The 16,898-nt window shown below is 37.5% G+C and overlaps 2 protein-coding genes across 6 annotated transcripts in view; one reads left to right on the plus strand and one right to left on the minus strand.

Moving 5' to 3' along the window:
- The window catches only part of LOC121319974 (periphilin-1-like), a 63,835-nt gene extending 61,211 nt beyond the window's left edge, over positions 1 to 2,624 (plus strand). For both annotated transcript variants that reach the window (XM_041258007.1, XM_041258008.1), the window contains exon 10: positions 1,762 to 2,624. In XM_041258007.1, coding sequence (XP_041113941.1) covers positions 1,762 to 1,947 — 186 coding nt within the window. In that variant the 3' untranslated portion in view covers positions 1,948 to 2,624. The remainder of the gene's footprint in view (positions 1 to 1,761) is intronic.
- A 3,277-nt stretch (positions 2,625 to 5,901) lies between these two features.
- Positions 5,902 to 16,898, minus strand: part of LOC121319975 (prickle-like protein 1) — a 31,438-nt gene continuing 20,441 nt past the window's right edge. For all 4 annotated transcript variants that reach the window (XM_041258010.1, XM_041258009.1, XM_041258012.1 and 1 more), the window contains 7 exons: positions 13,280 to 13,462; positions 11,359 to 11,472; positions 10,410 to 10,547; positions 9,464 to 9,667; positions 8,715 to 8,901; positions 7,757 to 8,623; positions 5,902 to 7,285 (listed from right to left, as the gene is read on the minus strand). In XM_041258010.1, coding sequence (XP_041113944.1) covers positions 6,423 to 7,285; positions 7,757 to 8,623; positions 8,715 to 8,901; positions 9,464 to 9,667; positions 10,410 to 10,547; positions 11,359 to 11,472; positions 13,280 to 13,399 — 2,493 coding nt within the window. In that variant the 5' untranslated portion in view covers positions 13,400 to 13,462 and the 3' untranslated portion in view covers positions 5,902 to 6,422. The remainder of the gene's footprint in view (positions 7,286 to 7,756; positions 8,624 to 8,714; positions 8,902 to 9,463; positions 9,668 to 10,409; positions 10,548 to 11,358; positions 11,473 to 13,279; positions 13,463 to 16,898) is intronic.

The raw sequence follows: 16,898 nt of genomic DNA on the forward strand, positions 1-16,898 counted from the left end.
CAAATTTCAGCAATGTAGTTGGGTTTTCCAAATTTGACCTGCAGTTAAAATATGTGACAAATGTTAGCAGACCCATAATTAAGGGCAATAAATACTTGAACGAAAGTGTTGTGCTCAGGATGTAAGTAATTTACTTATCTAATGGTTGTGGTAGAGGAAGTTTGCTTCAGGGGCTTTTTGCAGCTTCCACGTCCATCCCAAGAGTTATTCAAATAAAGCCTGGTCTTTCATTGTACTTTTTATCTGCAAGTGTAAACTCCCTTATTTTGAGGAAAACTATTGAAAGGTTGATGGAGGTGTGAGGTTATTTGTGTCTTCATTGAAAGCTGTGTTTTGACTGATGTAACTGTTCTGTCAGTGGCTTCAACCAATCAAATAGCTGTTTAAATCTATTCGAGGTAATACTACAAAGCTCTTCACCACTAAACCTGTTACCAACAGTGGTCCACATGCTGTAAGAAGTGTATAATCCCATATCGGATTTAGCAAATCTTCTAAATGTTTGTTTTGCATTTCCTAGTCTGACACACTGTTTGCATCAAGCTTCTAGTTAGCAAGATTTACACAGGATTACCTTTTTTAAAAAAGTGTACATGGATTGTGGTGTTGATAGTTGAGTGTGTTTTATTTTTCAATGAATTGTGTTAAGGAATGTAAAATGGCAAACACTGTTACTGTCAGGATTGAAACTGTGTATAGGCCACATAGTGTTTAAATATATACATGCACCACCTTTTTAATGCATGAGATGTAATGAGAACAAAGGGATCGGTTTACTCAGAGCTTCTTTCAAGAGCTGGGACAGTAGGGCATGCCCACTCCCAATTGGAAACACACTTCAAAGTGAAGGAGATACAAGACTAATTACAATAAGGGGTTAAACCTGGAGGGCCTGATTCAAATCAGATTTAAATCTGAGGGAAAATCTGATTCCTGTGGGATTATCTGACAATGACAGGTTAACCATTTCCTGAAAGTAACCAAGGGTATAATTGTTAGGTTTTGGAACTTGAGGTATTTTAACTCGTGTCGTATTTTAAAGCCGAGGAGTATTCTGTTATTTTATATAGGATGTTTTAGCTTAAAATAATGTAATTCAAAGAGTTTGGCATTCATGTATTGTTTTTTTTTTTTTTAATGAATATATTATCATTAAATCAGAACAAAAAAGATGGTGAAATATTGAGGTTAAACTTGATAAACCAATAATGTCACACATTTGAGTATGATGTTGACAATATATAAAAAAAAAAAGTCACGTTTTGCAACATTTTCATTGTCAGTTTATGGTCTCGTTATGACAGTAAAAACATGAGCGGGCCCCAACGCAGAAGTTAAGTCAATTGATTGATACGCAATTGTAAGGGCCATTTTTGTTTTTGTTTGTTTTGAAATCAACTGATTTAATAAATTGGTGTGTTTTGATTTATTTTGTACCTGCTGGCAAATAGAGTATTATTGTACCCCTTGTATTTACAATACTTTCCTATGAGCCCATTTGGAAATTCAGGAGTTGATTGTGTACTGGTTTTGAACTGGTTACCCTGGTTCAGGAGACTTTCATGCTGGTTAAACTAATTCAGGAACACAAAGTCAATTTACTGTACAGTTCAATCCATTGTTGACTGCTCTTCTCTTTTGTACAGAACCCATAAATGTGTTCCAGTTCCCAACTCATGCTGGTTTAAAACTAGCCAGCAGAGTGTGGATGTAGCAGGGAGTAAAAATAAGATCCAACATTTCTATTTTGTTTGCTTGCAGGTTTATAGACAAGACTGTGAGACGTTTGGGATGGTTGTGAAGATGCTTGTTAATAAAGATCCAACTCTGGAGAAACAAGTGCAGTTATCTTTGAGAGAGAACCTGCGTGAGATTGGAGAACGGTGCATTGAAGAGATTAAGAATTTTATTTCAGAATATGATAATGCTCCTGCCCAACCCGAATGAAGAGACAAATATATCCTATGTTTTTACATAATTTTACTGTTGCATTACTATTAGTACTAATGTGTTATTTTGGTAACATAAAGACTATTTACTCAAATAGTGGGGGGTGGGGGGGGGGGTTGGTGGCTCTAATTGTTTAAGTTTGAAACCAGAAATTTGTTATTTAGAAACTGACTGCAACAAGTTTGGCAATAATGTTTTAAAGCACGGCAGTGAATTCCTTGGCAAACTGCTCCTATATTTATTAAACATAACAGTCTACTATAAGAGCCTTTATGAAATTGAAAACCAGAGGGAAAGAGGAAGAAGTTTAATTAGTCTGGTTAAACCCCTCGCATTACATTCCTTATCATTTTTAGTCTTTATTTTGCTAAAGTTTAGCTTGTTACACATCTACAGTGTTAAGTATAAAATACTTGTTTCAATCCAAGTTCTGCCAAAAAATTAACTCCATAGTCTATATCTGGAGACCCATTCAATAGTTTGATTGTTCTGTTGTAAAATCATGTTGAATGCATAACAGTATTGGGATATGTGTTTGTCTATTTTAAAAATACTCATGTATTAGGGATTTATTATTGTGGGTTTCAAGAGAAGTATTTACCTGTTTGATTTCTTTTTTGTGAGAGGTTTGCTTATTTCATGTATTTTCATTTTTAGTATTGCTTTTTTTAAGAAAGGAGAGGTTTTTTTTTTTAAACTGACAATGGAAATAAACATTGTATAAAGTTATTTGGATATCTGTCATTTGTGACTCATGGTTGTACTAGTACAGTACATGAACCTATTTACTTAAAGCAGCAGTAAGCATCAAACAGGTTGTTGATAAACCTGCTTGTATTTCATGTGTAAAGCAAGTACATTGTTTTTCTGAACTTTTATTTACTTGGATTGTATTTAGTATCTACTGGTGTGTTTACCCATTGACACTCTCAGTATAATACCATCATAACCCTTTGATACAGCCAAATGGATCATGCGAGTACAACTTCCAAGCCTATCAATCAACAGATTGTTTTCTTGGAAACGGAAATCAAAAAAATGCAAAACAAATGGCAAAACAAAAGTAGTAAAATTGGCCCCTTGGTAAAGTTGGTTTCAAGTTTGATATTCACAACTATCTCATCTAGACTGTTAAAACAAACTTTATTGGGAAGCTAACCAGTTGTGAATATGAACTGGTCTGCTCCCCTATTAAAGTTGGTTTCAACAGTCTAGGTGGGATGGTTGTGAATATGAAGCTTCATAATTCATGCATGTTTACTATGTGTGCATATAGGATATTGTATTGATTTTCACAAAATGTTTAGAGAATTCCGTTAAAGGGAAGGTGAATATTCACAACCGGTCAGCTTCCCAGTAAAGTTAGTTTGAAAAGTGTAGGCGCTATGGTTGTCAATATATCAAATGAATATCTAACTTCAAACCAACTTTACCACGGTAAATTTTGCTGAATTTGGTTTCCTTTTAATTTTCAGTTACATTATACAATGTAACAATCTGTCAAGTGTCCAATTGCAGGAGTTTCAAGCACAATATAGGTCACGTATTGTACTGCAATGGCGGCAATACAATATACTTAAGAGTCCAGCTCTTCAAGCAAAAGCAGAGAGCGAAAATACAGTGGGTGCTGGTATTTGCTATAAAAGGATGCTCGCATGAATGCTCAACTTAGAATGATAAACATCTGAGTACCTGGCTGAACAACTGTGTCCCTTAGTTGCATACAATGTTGACTTTCAAACCACACCCACTATAGTGCTTCAGTGCCAGCAGAGGGGTAGTAGCATCTCCTTACATTTTTCTTCAGTGTTACCTACTACTGCTATTAGGTAGCACTAGAGTAGCGCAGGTTGAAGCAACTTATATATGCTGTACAACCTAAAAAGTACAATTCTAAAGAGGGGGGGGGGGACCAAAAACCCTTAAGTTCATAGTTAAGAACATGGTATTAAAAAAAAAAAAGGTTAACTACATTACGGTAATTGCAAACATCAGTGTGTGTATTACAATGCAGTGAACAATTCGGTTTAGGTTGACCGATATGACTGCCTCACTGGCTGTCTGGGAGATTCTGGAGAAGTTAAACTAATGTTGAGAAGAGGTGAGGGCTAATAAATCTTACCAAAGGGTATAAAACATGTAAGCAAGCAGTTAGATTTTTTTAGTTTTTTAAACCACACAAAGAAAGGCTTGAATATTTAACCATTTTAAGCGCGCAATAACCCACTGCATACATATTTAAGATAAGGCCTATGTCTTAACGCACACCCGGTAGTGGGCTATTTCTTAACTAACTGATTTGGTTTTTCTTATTTATTAAAACTTGTATACAATATTTTTCAATGAAAAGTCATTACTGCAGAATTGGACAAGTTCTTTATGGAAAACAAATGACACTCTGCAGATTTTCAATTTGTCTGCAGTTTTCCACGGAGACTACTTGTAGTTCTTGGTTCTTTCAAAGTTATTTTCTGGAAATACGTAGCCTTCGTTTTGTACTAGAAAGTTGATGAGCACATAAGGTTTTTAGTTCTGACCTCCAGCTATGGAATTCTGTAGCTGTAGGATAGTAGGCATTCAGGGTTTACAAAAATTAAAACACATACATGTGGTTGGTTTAGCTGAAAGTTATAATTTAAGTATTTTCCAGCTTTACCTGTCCCTGTAGTGTCGCTTTATTTGCAAAAGTCGTTCTGATTTGTGTTTCGCCTTTTAAAAACAGTCTAAAATAATTACTTCTGACCAAGATTTAACAGGTTTTCACAGGTTGCTTTTCTGTAGGTTATCCTGGCATTTGAAAATAAACCATTTGAAAAAACACATTTTCCGTTAGCATTCAGAAAACGGAAACGCAATGAAGGGAGACGTCTAACAGTGACATTCCATCGTATGAGGAGCCACACTCTGCCTGTTCCTCAATGGCTTGGAAATGCAATGTATTAAAATGAAACGACATAATGACATATGCAGACATTTTAGGCATCAAAAGCAACAATAAAATTAGCCACCAGTCTCTAATTAAACACATTGAACCTGAAATGAAATGCCATGAAGAGGACACAAGACTTGTCAATGCCCAACACAATGCATTAGCTCTGTTTTTTACAATCATTTGGAATCACTAAATGAAGGTAACAAAATGCAAAGCACATATGCATTTAAATATTAGTTTATTACTGTTCTGAAATAAGTCAAGCCAAGTTGACAATCATTTCGGCTAATGTTGAATCACTGATGCTGGCACTAGCCAAAACACTTGCCTGCTTTTGATGCGAAGCACTGTACAGCAGGGTTAGGCAAGGTCAGCACTTCAAGTCCAGGTCTTTGTTCCAATCATGTCCTTAGTTGTTAAATTTTACCAATTAAACCTCTGACCAGATCCTAAAGCGTAATAATCGTACATATAAAACCAGCGATGGAACAGCACTCCAGGACCGGAGTGGACACTGTGGAGGGGTAAATTCTTGGTAATGAAAACACATATTTTAGTAGATTTTATAAACTTTTGTATCTTTAGGACTATTTCTGCTCACATTCTGGACTATTATAACATCAGCTTACTGCTTTTATATTACTACTGTTTTGAAAGAAGTCAAGCCAAGTGTTTGTGCTAGAAGTGCTGCAGAAACAGATTACTGACAAACGTTTAGACTACAAGTCTAAGTTTCTTTTAGTGTTACTACATAAAAGTATACCACCATATCATGTTCAAACAACCTTTTGGTTTCTGCATGGTCAAGTCCAATTAAATTTGGCTAATGTTTGATTATAAAAAAATAAATAAATCTGTAAGTAATGTATGAATGCTCATGCTCCGCTTGCAAGTCATTAAATTTACAACAGCTATACTGAAATGTGCCTATTAAAAAAGGGACAGGCACAAGCACATTATTACTACAAGCCAAGATGACTAAATAAAATAAAAAAAAAAAACAAAACAGGTCTCAAACATCACATTATCCGCTTTTATTATCCTTATCCATATGTTCCAGTTTTTACATTTATACAAATTACATTGATCTGTTTACAATGCTTACCCTGTAAATGAAGTCCTGTGACCTAACAAGGCCTTGGTTATTTACCAGGGTATTTACACTGTCCCATCACACACAGGGTTACAGGGACACAGTTAGTCACTAATAGCTACATTATAAATACAAAGGATAGGAAATTACTAAATGCTGCTGTGTTTAATGCTTGCTTTATTTAGCCGAATTTTTAACTAGAAAACCCTTCGTTTTCATCCGTTTGCTTGCGAGACCCATATGCATTAACATCGTGTTACATGGTCAAGTGGGGTAATTCCATATCATTTAAAATACTCATACAGACTGTAAACCTGGTTAAAAAAAATAAAAGTAACAGCTGCATTGAAAAAAAAAAAAAACTGCTCTGTTATTCAACTTGTGTGCAACATGAATACTAGTCCACAGGGGTAACAAGGGATAAAACAGGTTCCTTAATACACTGGTCTATGAAATGATGCAATTTTTGCCCTTGCGTCCCTTCTTTTTTGATTTAGTTGTCCTTTTCCCACGTTGGGATACTGGCAACGCCGACACTGGACCGGTAAGGTCATCTGTATAATAATTGTATCGTGGTGGCCTGGGCTGTGGAATGGGCTGCCCAAGAAAATACCCTTCTTCTTCAGAGTCAGATGATGAAGAAGAAGAACAGGTGGAGCACCAAGTTTCCTCGTCTCCATACAGCCCGAGAAATGTATCTGGTACCTGGTTCTGCACCACGGCATGGGAATACGGTCCATACAGCTCTGGATTGTGCATGTAGGCCCGAACGTCCCGTTGACACTTGGTCTGCATCATTTTGCCGTAATCCTCTGGGTTGTAAATAAGGGATCTCTCCTTGGGGTGGGGCTTCCTTTCGGCTGCCAGGTGAAGTGCGTTGTCAGAACGAGATTTCCGGCTCCTCCTGTGCCTATGGTGATGATGGCGTGGTCGCTGGCCCGGCTCGTCAAAGTGATAGGCCCTCCGTCGAGTCCTTTCACTCATTGGAGGCTGGCGGACCTCAGCTGTCTCATAATGTCCATTGTCAATGACATCATCCGAAAACTTCACTTGCTGGGGCCTTGACTGAGACTTGGATCTGCGAAGCATCGGCATGTGAATCGGCTTTGGTTTTTCTTCTGGCAGCGACACTTCTTCCTGCTCTAGCTCAGAAGTCAGGCTCTTTAAGGAACTGGCACTCCTGTGAAGCATTGAGGAATTCAATGTCCCCATGTTGCTCATTTTTTCACAGTCCTCATTTTCAAGTTCCTGGAAGTTCTGTAGAGAATACAAGGAAGGCCTCTGCTTGCTATCTCCATCCACCGACGCTCCTGTAGAAAGAATAGTTTAATTATGAATGCTTTCCAGATCAATGCACAATTCAAGTACTACATATGCAGACACTTTGTGCGACTTTATAATGCGTGTGTTATACAGTTTTACAAATTAAAATATCATATATTGGAAGCAAAATGTCTCTCCCTATCAGCTTCAAAAAGTTGGAGCTACTGTATCCCTCTGATAAGAGCAATACACTGACTGGGGTACATTTTCAAATCATGCCTCGATTCAATCCAATGTATGCCAATATTTAAAAACAATAATCCCTAAATTTTATTTATAAATTAATAAAATACCTAAAAGCTTAAACAGGATGGATACAAACAATATAAAAATGTTATTACAGGGATATGCATGTCATAACTTCACACCTTCTATAATTTAGCACTAAATGTCAAAGCATTGTAACGGTTCTAAAATTCACATACTTTAAATCTCTGCTAAAACAATGTAGAACTTACCAGTAATATTAGATAGAGCTAAAGAATCCATGGAGTCTCTGACACTGTGTTCAGGCTGTTTGAGTTCATCTGTAATACATTCTAAGGAGTCGTCATACCACTGCTTTTGGTCATGTTTATAGCTAGCTGCGCCATGGTCCATCTCTAGCTCTTGGATCTTTCTACTGCTGGCAGGTCCTGGGTGACTACCATACGCAGAATCCCCCAAGCCGTCTTGTGACTGAGCCCAGTACATATCAGACTGGTATTTCTTGCTTGCAAGGCTTTGATTTTGGCTATTGGTTTTGGATTCAGATTTCAGTTTCATCCCATTGTCAGACACCCATAAGTCTGTTTGTCTAGTGTCCTCAGACTGCTGGAAAATGCCCCGGTCTCCAAACTTCAGAAGCAACTGTGTCATGTAGTCCTCATGCTCAGCCCATTCTTCGTGGTCCTCAGGGACTTCCTGTTCCTCACGATTCTTCCAAAAATGATCGTCTGTTAGGTTGGTTTCTTGCCGAGAGAGACTTAGGCCATCTAATTTACGGGACAAGGTGTCATCAGCGTTGACAGAAAAGCCTGGGAATTTGTAGTTCACACCCGGAGAGAACAGCAAGGACTGTCTGCACTGATCGGCGGATCTGCTGCTTTTGCCCATACGCACGCTACGCCTGGACTCTCTCGACCTTGCAGACTGAAAAGCAGAGTCGGAGGAATCAGAAGCATGAATGTCTTCCCCCACACTGCAGGCTTTGGAGCAGTAAATCCTTCCTTGTTTGGGCATAAATGGGCATCCCAACAAGGAGGTCTTGCACTGGGAGCAACAGAAGCATGTTTCAGTAGCATGCCAGTGTAGTCCATCATAAGTCATCTGGGCATGATCGACACCTAAATGAAAGACAATGGGAAACGTTTATCTTGCGGTCAAGGTTTTTACATGTAGGCCAATTTGCTTAACACTGGGTGCAAGTAAACTTACCAATATGTTCTCCGCAGACCTCACAATACTCTGCATAAAGGGATTCAAAGCAGCCACAGCAGTATGGACGTCCATCCTTCATGATGTACCTCTGCCCACCGAGAACAGTTTCACACTCAAAGCAGCAGAAGTGCTTCATGTGCCAGTGGCGGCCTTCAGCCTCTGTGCACTCATCAGCAAAGATTATCTAAAAAAATTAAAAAAATATCCCATTAATCTTGCACTTTCATGTAACATATCCTATATAAAAACTCTATTGGTCAAATACAAGTTGCATTTGTAGGCTAAAAAGATTCAAAGTACATTCTGTAAAATGCTTACTTAAGGCCACAAGTGTACACAGCATTGTCAAACTATACAGAATGCAAGTTCACACACACACAAAAGAAAAAGGCTTTGCGAATTTATCTGCCACCAAATGGAATAAAAATTGCTGGCTCCCTCAAATCCCACCCCACCCAACATTCCTGTCTAATATGAAGCAGGTTTTTTAAAAGAACATGGGTTCTATTCATGATAGAACACAAAACTGAAACTGGATATACAAAATTCAAATCCCGGTTTAATAAACAAACCAAATAGTGTTAACTAGACCAAGTAAAATACAGGGGGAAATCCTTAGCTTAACACTTATGGAATATCCCTATTTCAGTACAAATAAGACAACAGAAATGTAGAAGTGCCAAAATACTAATTAGATTTTCTGCTATATTAATTTGTTATAATAGGCACATTTTGACCTAATTTACCTCATCACATGCAGAGCAGCGGGGTTTCAGAAGTTCAGCGTGGTGCCTGCCGCAGTGAATTTTTCCGTCTTGGTAAAAATAGATGAGATCAACGAGGTGCTCATTGCAGGTTGCGCAAACAAAACATGCTGCATGCCAACAGAGCTGAGGACCTGCTCTTGATGCAAAGACTGCAATTTCACATCCATTGATGTTCTCTCCACACTGTATGGAAACAAACAAAACACCCTGGGTCAGCATTAGACTAGAACCACCTTTTCAATGTGCAGTAATATTAAGTACCTATTTAATAGGTTGACCAGTAAACCAACCCTTGGAGATTACTCAAGAATCAGCATTCGTATTAGTATATACAGATTTAGCAGAACCCAGAGCCCAGTTTGCAGTGCCACTTCAAACCTTTCCCTGTAAGGTTCAGAAATACATTAACAACTTCACTTTTTTTTTTTTTTTTACGGCCCAAAATGTGGTTTTAACCAAACCAGCCAACTTATGTAATTTCTACCACCAGAGTTTCATAGAACCACTAAAGAGAAAAATATATCCTTTATTCTGCCCTGTCAATGTGGATCCATATCAATTCTTGACATCTGTTGACTCGAGGAACCAGAACCACAAACATTGGGCTTCGTTTGTGGTTTGAAAAAAAGATATCCACAGAGGTTCCAGGTTAAAAAAATAATAATAATAAAATAAAAAAATGATAGATGGTGATCACATGCGAAAGAATTTTGACAAGTTTTAGTGGTTTTCACAAAGACAACACTGAACTTTTCAGCACTCTTGGAAGCAGATTACAAAGGCATTTTTTACTTAACTTACTTGATCTAAACCATCTGAAAATCTGATTGAATACTGCAGCTGCCTTATGAAAATGCATTCAACACATATTACTAATGACCTCTTAATTTGTACACCATGCTTTTTTACTGTAAAAGTAACAAACCTGTTCACAGACTGTGTGCATCAGCGCTCTTGGAAGCAGTTTAATCGTGCCCCTTCCAAGCGACTCTTTTTTGCGCTGTGCGCTGAACATCTGCAACTCTTTCTTTTCCTCCTCACCAAGGGACTGGCAATATCTTACCTGAAAAAAGAAAAGCAAACCGATTAAAACGTACTAAAATACATGTGTCACTTTAAAATGCAAGTACAGCTTAACTAAATAAAACCGACATAAGGAATTTGAATTTAAGTTTAATTCAGTTAATTATTAAAAAATAAAACTTCAATGTGAATTTAAAAAAATATATATATATATATATATATATATATATATATATATATATATATATATATATATATATATATATATATATATATATATATATATATATATATATATATTTTTTTTTTTTTTTTTTAAGTTTCAAACCTTAAGACACTGAATATTTTCTTTTCTACACTTAAGTACTGTTAGGAATTTTTAGGGTCATGATAGGCAGTGGGTGGCTGCAAACAATATGAAAGCCTCTTGTGTAAAGTTTTATTGTACTGACCCACTTTGGGAACAACAGAGAGCAATATATGCTCTGATCACTAGGGCTACCATTTGACTCCATGTTCACTAGGACAAATTGGGACAGTTCAGGTTTTTCAACTCGTATCACAATGCATTTTGGTACATTTGACCCATCTCGGGTACCATTCCCTTTTTCTTTAAGAGTAGCAGGACTACATTTACCAGAATCCACTGGACTGCAAGCTAAAATGCCTTCCAGTGAACATTGTGAGCCAAGTAGTGCATGCTAATTGCAGGCTTTAAATCATTTGATTTGAAACTTTAAACAGTTAAAAGTGGTGCGTTTTCATGGCAGCTTTACTTAAAGGAACTCTTTAAACAAGGACGCCTGCTGTTTTTTTGCATGCCTAACTTTGTATATTTTTTTTCCCCCTACCTCATTATCATGAGGAGGCAGTTGGTACAAGAGCTGTTTGATTCGGTATTTCTCTCCGGGACTGTTCACATAAGGAACCTTTTCATCAGGCAGACAGGAAAAGTACAGCTGTACCTGCAGTTGAACAAGAAAAATGAAAAATTTAAGTAAAGAGACATTTGAAGCTCGTAATTAGCAAGGATTAACGGTGGATACCTTCAGAGGATAATGAGGAGTCCCAAAGTTGCCACAAAAAATTAACTTAAATTAAATTAGCAGACGGTTGTCATTTTAGCCAGGATACTGCAGTTTAATAGGAATTGTGTGATGCTACATTAACCAGAGGTCCAGGGATTTATGATCTTCAGCCATTACAAGGACCAGATGAGCCAAGTCCGAAGAATTAGATCGTCTCTGCTATAACTAGCACCCAACTGCTGAACGCATCTTGTGGAATGCAATTTACACTGACAATTAAGGAGAGGGGGTATCATAAATTATGCACATTTAATGCTGCTATTAACTCCGCCTCCCTCTCCCAAGCTGGTCAACAAGCCCATCTAACATTCCACATTGAGCTACAATTACCACACATAATGTGTGAAGCAATCCTGATAAACAGCCGCTATAAACAAATTACACTGGCTCCACGCACTTTACACATTGGAAAGACAAAAGCTTGAGAGTTGGTGTTTTAGTGATCTCCTGCATATCAGGCCCATCCCTCACATCAATCTTCATTGCATCCATGTGTGCTTCCAAGGAGGAATAGAACTGCTCCTTCCCCACCTCCCTCTGTTTCATTTCTTTGGGAAAATGCCACATTTCCCCCAGACACAAGTTTAATCTTTTTGCTGACTGTAAAAAGTCAGCAAATTATTTCATTACCAGCCATTGTAGCCCCCTTTATTATATATATATAAAATAAAATTGGCAGGCTAGAAAGATCCTGTGGCTAAACACCTTTCAGTTAGGGATTCTGTGGAAAATGAGTAAATTGCATATGCCTTGGCCTGGTTTGATCCAACATCCTGAAATAAAAATGCAGTAATTAAAAGCAGCATTTGGTTTTGTCTTTTTTTACTAAAGTGGGTTCCTCTCTAAATAAACGGAAGATCGGTTTTACAATGTATGCAGGCCCAGCCTGTAATGTGCAAACTGAAGAATGCAGCAAATGAATGCCAGACCTCTTCAAAAAAGAAATGGGGAATGAAAAAAACAATACACTGAAATCCAAGTACTGACTGAAGGCAAGAAATGCAAATAACCAAACGTTTAAGCCGCCTTTTTAAATGTGAGCATTTTTGGGTAGTTTTTTGTTAATGCTATAAACTGGATTCCAACTCCCACAACTGCATAGTATGAAATAGAACCAGGAACCACATTGTACACCAACATCCATTTTCCTCCCTTGATGCAAGACAAGCCTGTGAAATAACCTTACCAGAACTCATTAGGCCTTTGTAAAGATCATGGTATATTAATTGACTCCAACAGGATGTTACAAAAACACACTGGCTTTCAAACTCTGATGACAGATTGAATACAGAGAAGCAAGGGTCTCATTAATTATAGTGTCCAGCACCCAACACCTAATAAAATACCGCTTTCAGCAACAGCTGGCCCTGTTTAACTGAAGACAGGATTTTACCTGCCCCAAAATTAATTTTGGGGGGGGGGGGGGCAGGGGGCAGGGATCATTTCCACAAATACAGTAAATTCTAGCCATTAAGCTGCTTTGGAAGCTCAAAACAGTTGCTATGCTACTGTTTAAACCCTCCTCAATAAGAGGTTAATCTTTAGCTGTGTCTGTGCTTGAAGCTAAAACTCAAGGGGTGTGTGAAACTTCCAGACCTCAGTTCTTTTATGAAACTGCTGGTCGAGCACCTAAACATACATCAATGACTTTAGAAAACACAAGAAAATCATGTAAAATGCATACCTGGTCTGGCCTAAGCCCAGGTGGAACCCAGGCATATTCTTCCAAAGCACAGCCAGAATCATCGTCTGAAGTAGAACTGCGTTGAAAACCAAAGCCGAGTTTGCTTACTTTCTGCTCCATCTCTAGCGACAAGACTCCTTGCTGATACCCGCCTCAACAGTCGCAATGCATCAAACAGCAATTCTGTGCAGAAGGGGGGGGGGGAACAACTTGTTACAAAAGAGAGGACTAAAAGGTATATAACATGGTCTAGCAGATTAAGACATTTTTCTACATTTGGCATGTAATGCAACACATTGAGTTTCAAGAGCATTTTGATTATCTTCGACAAAGTGATGTTCAATATCACTTTAAATCAGACAGGCTTCAAGTTATTCTTATTTGTCTATAGAAACGGCACTGCAAGTCGTTGACAGTTGCAAAAAAATGTATTGTTTCATTGCTCGTCTACTGCCAATACTTACAAAAGAAATGCCAACTTTTAAGAGGGCCATGCCAATACCTTTGCTGGTTAAGAAGGGATTGTGGTCCATGAAGCAAGATCAATATATCCTCTGAAGCAAACAGAAATCAGACAATGGCCTCAAAATAAGCTAGACGTTTAGAAACTTCTTTGAAACGTGTTAACAGCACAAGCCTTAGCTTTCTGCATTAAGAGTGCCAGTGGTTGACATTGGCAAAGAACCATCAGAGAGGCACTGCTTAATGTTGACTGGCTGTCCAACTCTAATAAAACACATAAGCCTAGTCAAAAAGTTCTGGCACACTTCAATGAAATACAATTTGGTCTTTGAATTGCGTTTAGGATTGAACACACTCTTGAAAAGAAAAATGCTTGCAACAAGTCTAAAAAAGAAAGAGATAAAACAAGTATCTTAGCTCAAATACCAAAACATTACAGATCATTCTGCTGGTACATGGCGATATATAGATCTCAAAATTAGTTTAAGCTACAGTAATAAAAAATAAATCTTACAGTAATTACACTGTCGTTCAAGAACACAGCAGTCAAGTATCTGATTTGCAATCAGGTTGGTTTTTCAATTTAGATTTTCAAAGTCTAAAAATCTGCTGCCAGATTAAAACAGTAATCAAAACACATTCATAAACATTCACACCAGCAAGACCAAACAAAGTCGTCCCCCGTCCCCCCCATTATGTTTTTACCGACAATTCCACAAACCAATACATTCAAGTGTTTCAACCAAGAAGAAAGGCTTGGACTCTTGCAGCAACTGTGTTATCTTTTAAAAAACAAGAAACAGCTTTAGGAGTACATGTTGAGAGGGAGATATGCAGCACAAAACATTATGCATCAAATGTATAACATTTTTGGGCATGAAAGGAAAATAATCTTTTAAAAAATGGTAGCCACACACACACACACACACTATATTTATATATATATATATATATATATATATATATATATATATATAATTTATCATGTAATTCAGTCCCCATGTATGTTTCACAGTATTTGTTAAAGGTCCTCGACATTGGTGTCTATATTTATCTACATGATAATCAACAGCACAGTACACAGGTATTTATTTTGACAAAAGCCCACTAGCCAGAAGTCACACCTTGCTGTCTATCATGTTTGTATCGGTCATCCAAATGATCAACTTAAAACAAAACTGGAAGAGATAAAAAAAAAAAAAAAAAAAAAAAAAACTAGAAGTAAATGCTCCAATATTCATTCAATTCAGATCGCTTTCCCTGCAAATCACTTAGGTGTCACACAAGCATCCTTTTCTTCTGCTACTGAAGCTCACCCCGTGACAGATAGCAGGCCCTGTGTGAACGGATGATTTTGCAGTTGCACCCATTCTTCAGACAAAAGCTTTTAGCAAGCAACTTCAGGAGGAAAAAAACACCTCAGCAGAAAGCACACAGGAGGTAAACCAGAACAGCTATGAAAACTAAAATCAGATGCAGCCTGCAAAGTTAAAAAAAAAAAAAAAAAAAAAAAAAAAAAAACAAAAAAAAAAAAACACCACACACACAATTTCTGTTTCTTCATGGCTAAACTTGTTTGACTGTTGCAGTGTCAGCTGGACTCAGATACCCATTTTCTGGTTTAATGATGCTTTTCTTTGCATGATGGCTTTACATGGCTTCTCTGGCTCCCTGGCAATGATTAGCTAACCCTTTGCAAGTGGCTACTGGCTATTCATAAAACAAGGTATTTGAGGCCCTACAGAAAACAATTACAATCAAAGTTACAGGTAAAGTACATGTCAACTGTTATGCCACAGTGTCTTATACTAGCAGACTATTCTGAAGATAACATTATAAAATAAATAAACATTGTGTGAAAATAAGGTTTTAGTAAACACAAACACAAAAAAAGTGTTTGTTTTGCTTTGTTCATTTCCCCAATTGCCATTTAAATACCGGTAGGAATGTGTACTCATTTGTGGGTTTTTTTTTCTTTCCTGAATTACTATGGTCAATACACTCCAAGAGATTAGCACAAGATTAGGTAAATCCTACTGAGAAACCTCCATGTCTTTCTTAAAGTACTGCATCTCCATTGAACTTTACATCCTGTACAGTCACCGGTGACCAAGCACAAGGGGTCATGGATTCTTAGTCCAGTTACTCGAACACCCACCCTCCACTGTCCCCTGCTGTTCAGCAGTGTCCTGTGGGGCAAATTGTTTAACAACTTCTCTTTGTAAAACTGCTTGTTAACATGGCTTTGGGGAATACAAGATGCATATCACACAAATCCACCCACAATGGCAGAGGTAGCCTCAAGCGAGGGGTGCAGGGGTTGCTTGGAGAGCGGGGGAGTCACACTGGCTGCTCCAGTGAGTCGTATGGTAAATTTGGTATCAAACAATTAAGAAAATTACAATAGCAATAAGAATGGCGTGAGAAACTAAGACAAAGGCTTCTAAAACTGTCCCCAGTTTAATCGTTGTGCATATGAAGTCTTTCCTCTGCAGGCCTTGTTTCAGAAAAGACTAGTTGAACGAAGCAATGCTGGGTTGCTTGGAAAACGTACCTCCTTCAAGGTTGCCAGGATTTATGAAAAAACAAACAAATAAACAAACAAACAAACAAACACTCTCCATTGTATTTGTATCATACAAAACAAAAAATAATTACATTTATATAATACTTAAATTCAAAGATTTCTACAGGGCAATAATGTACAATATTATATCCTACCTTTCTTAAATCTCTGCAGTTTCCATTTCTAAAGTTATATGGGCTTCACATGTGAAGAAATATTGTCTTGCTGAAAAATGATTAAAGGCCATGGCAAAGGTCAAAGATATGGTCTGTGCCTAATTAAATGAATAGCTGGTCCACTTAAAGAAAACAGAACTACTGTAATTACAACACAAACAGAGAGAGCCTTTTGCCTGTAGTAGCTTTGGCCTGCAAGGGGATCGATTTCATCCGAAAAATATACATGCTGATTTAGTGAAGTACTAAAACATGACCTCTGGGTATGAAAAGGTCACTCGTTCAAACTCTGCACCATATCCAACCATTTGACTCCCATTAGAGCACCACAATAAAACTTCTTTCAGCAACTTAACTTTATGGTACACACACACACCAAGTGACACATCAAATGTACCTGGAAATGACACACATT

This window comes from Polyodon spathula, chromosome 8, assembly GCF_017654505.1.
Source record: "Polyodon spathula isolate WHYD16114869_AA chromosome 8, ASM1765450v1, whole genome shotgun sequence".
NCBI classification, from domain to species: Eukaryota; Metazoa; Chordata; class Actinopteri; order Acipenseriformes; family Polyodontidae; genus Polyodon; species Polyodon spathula.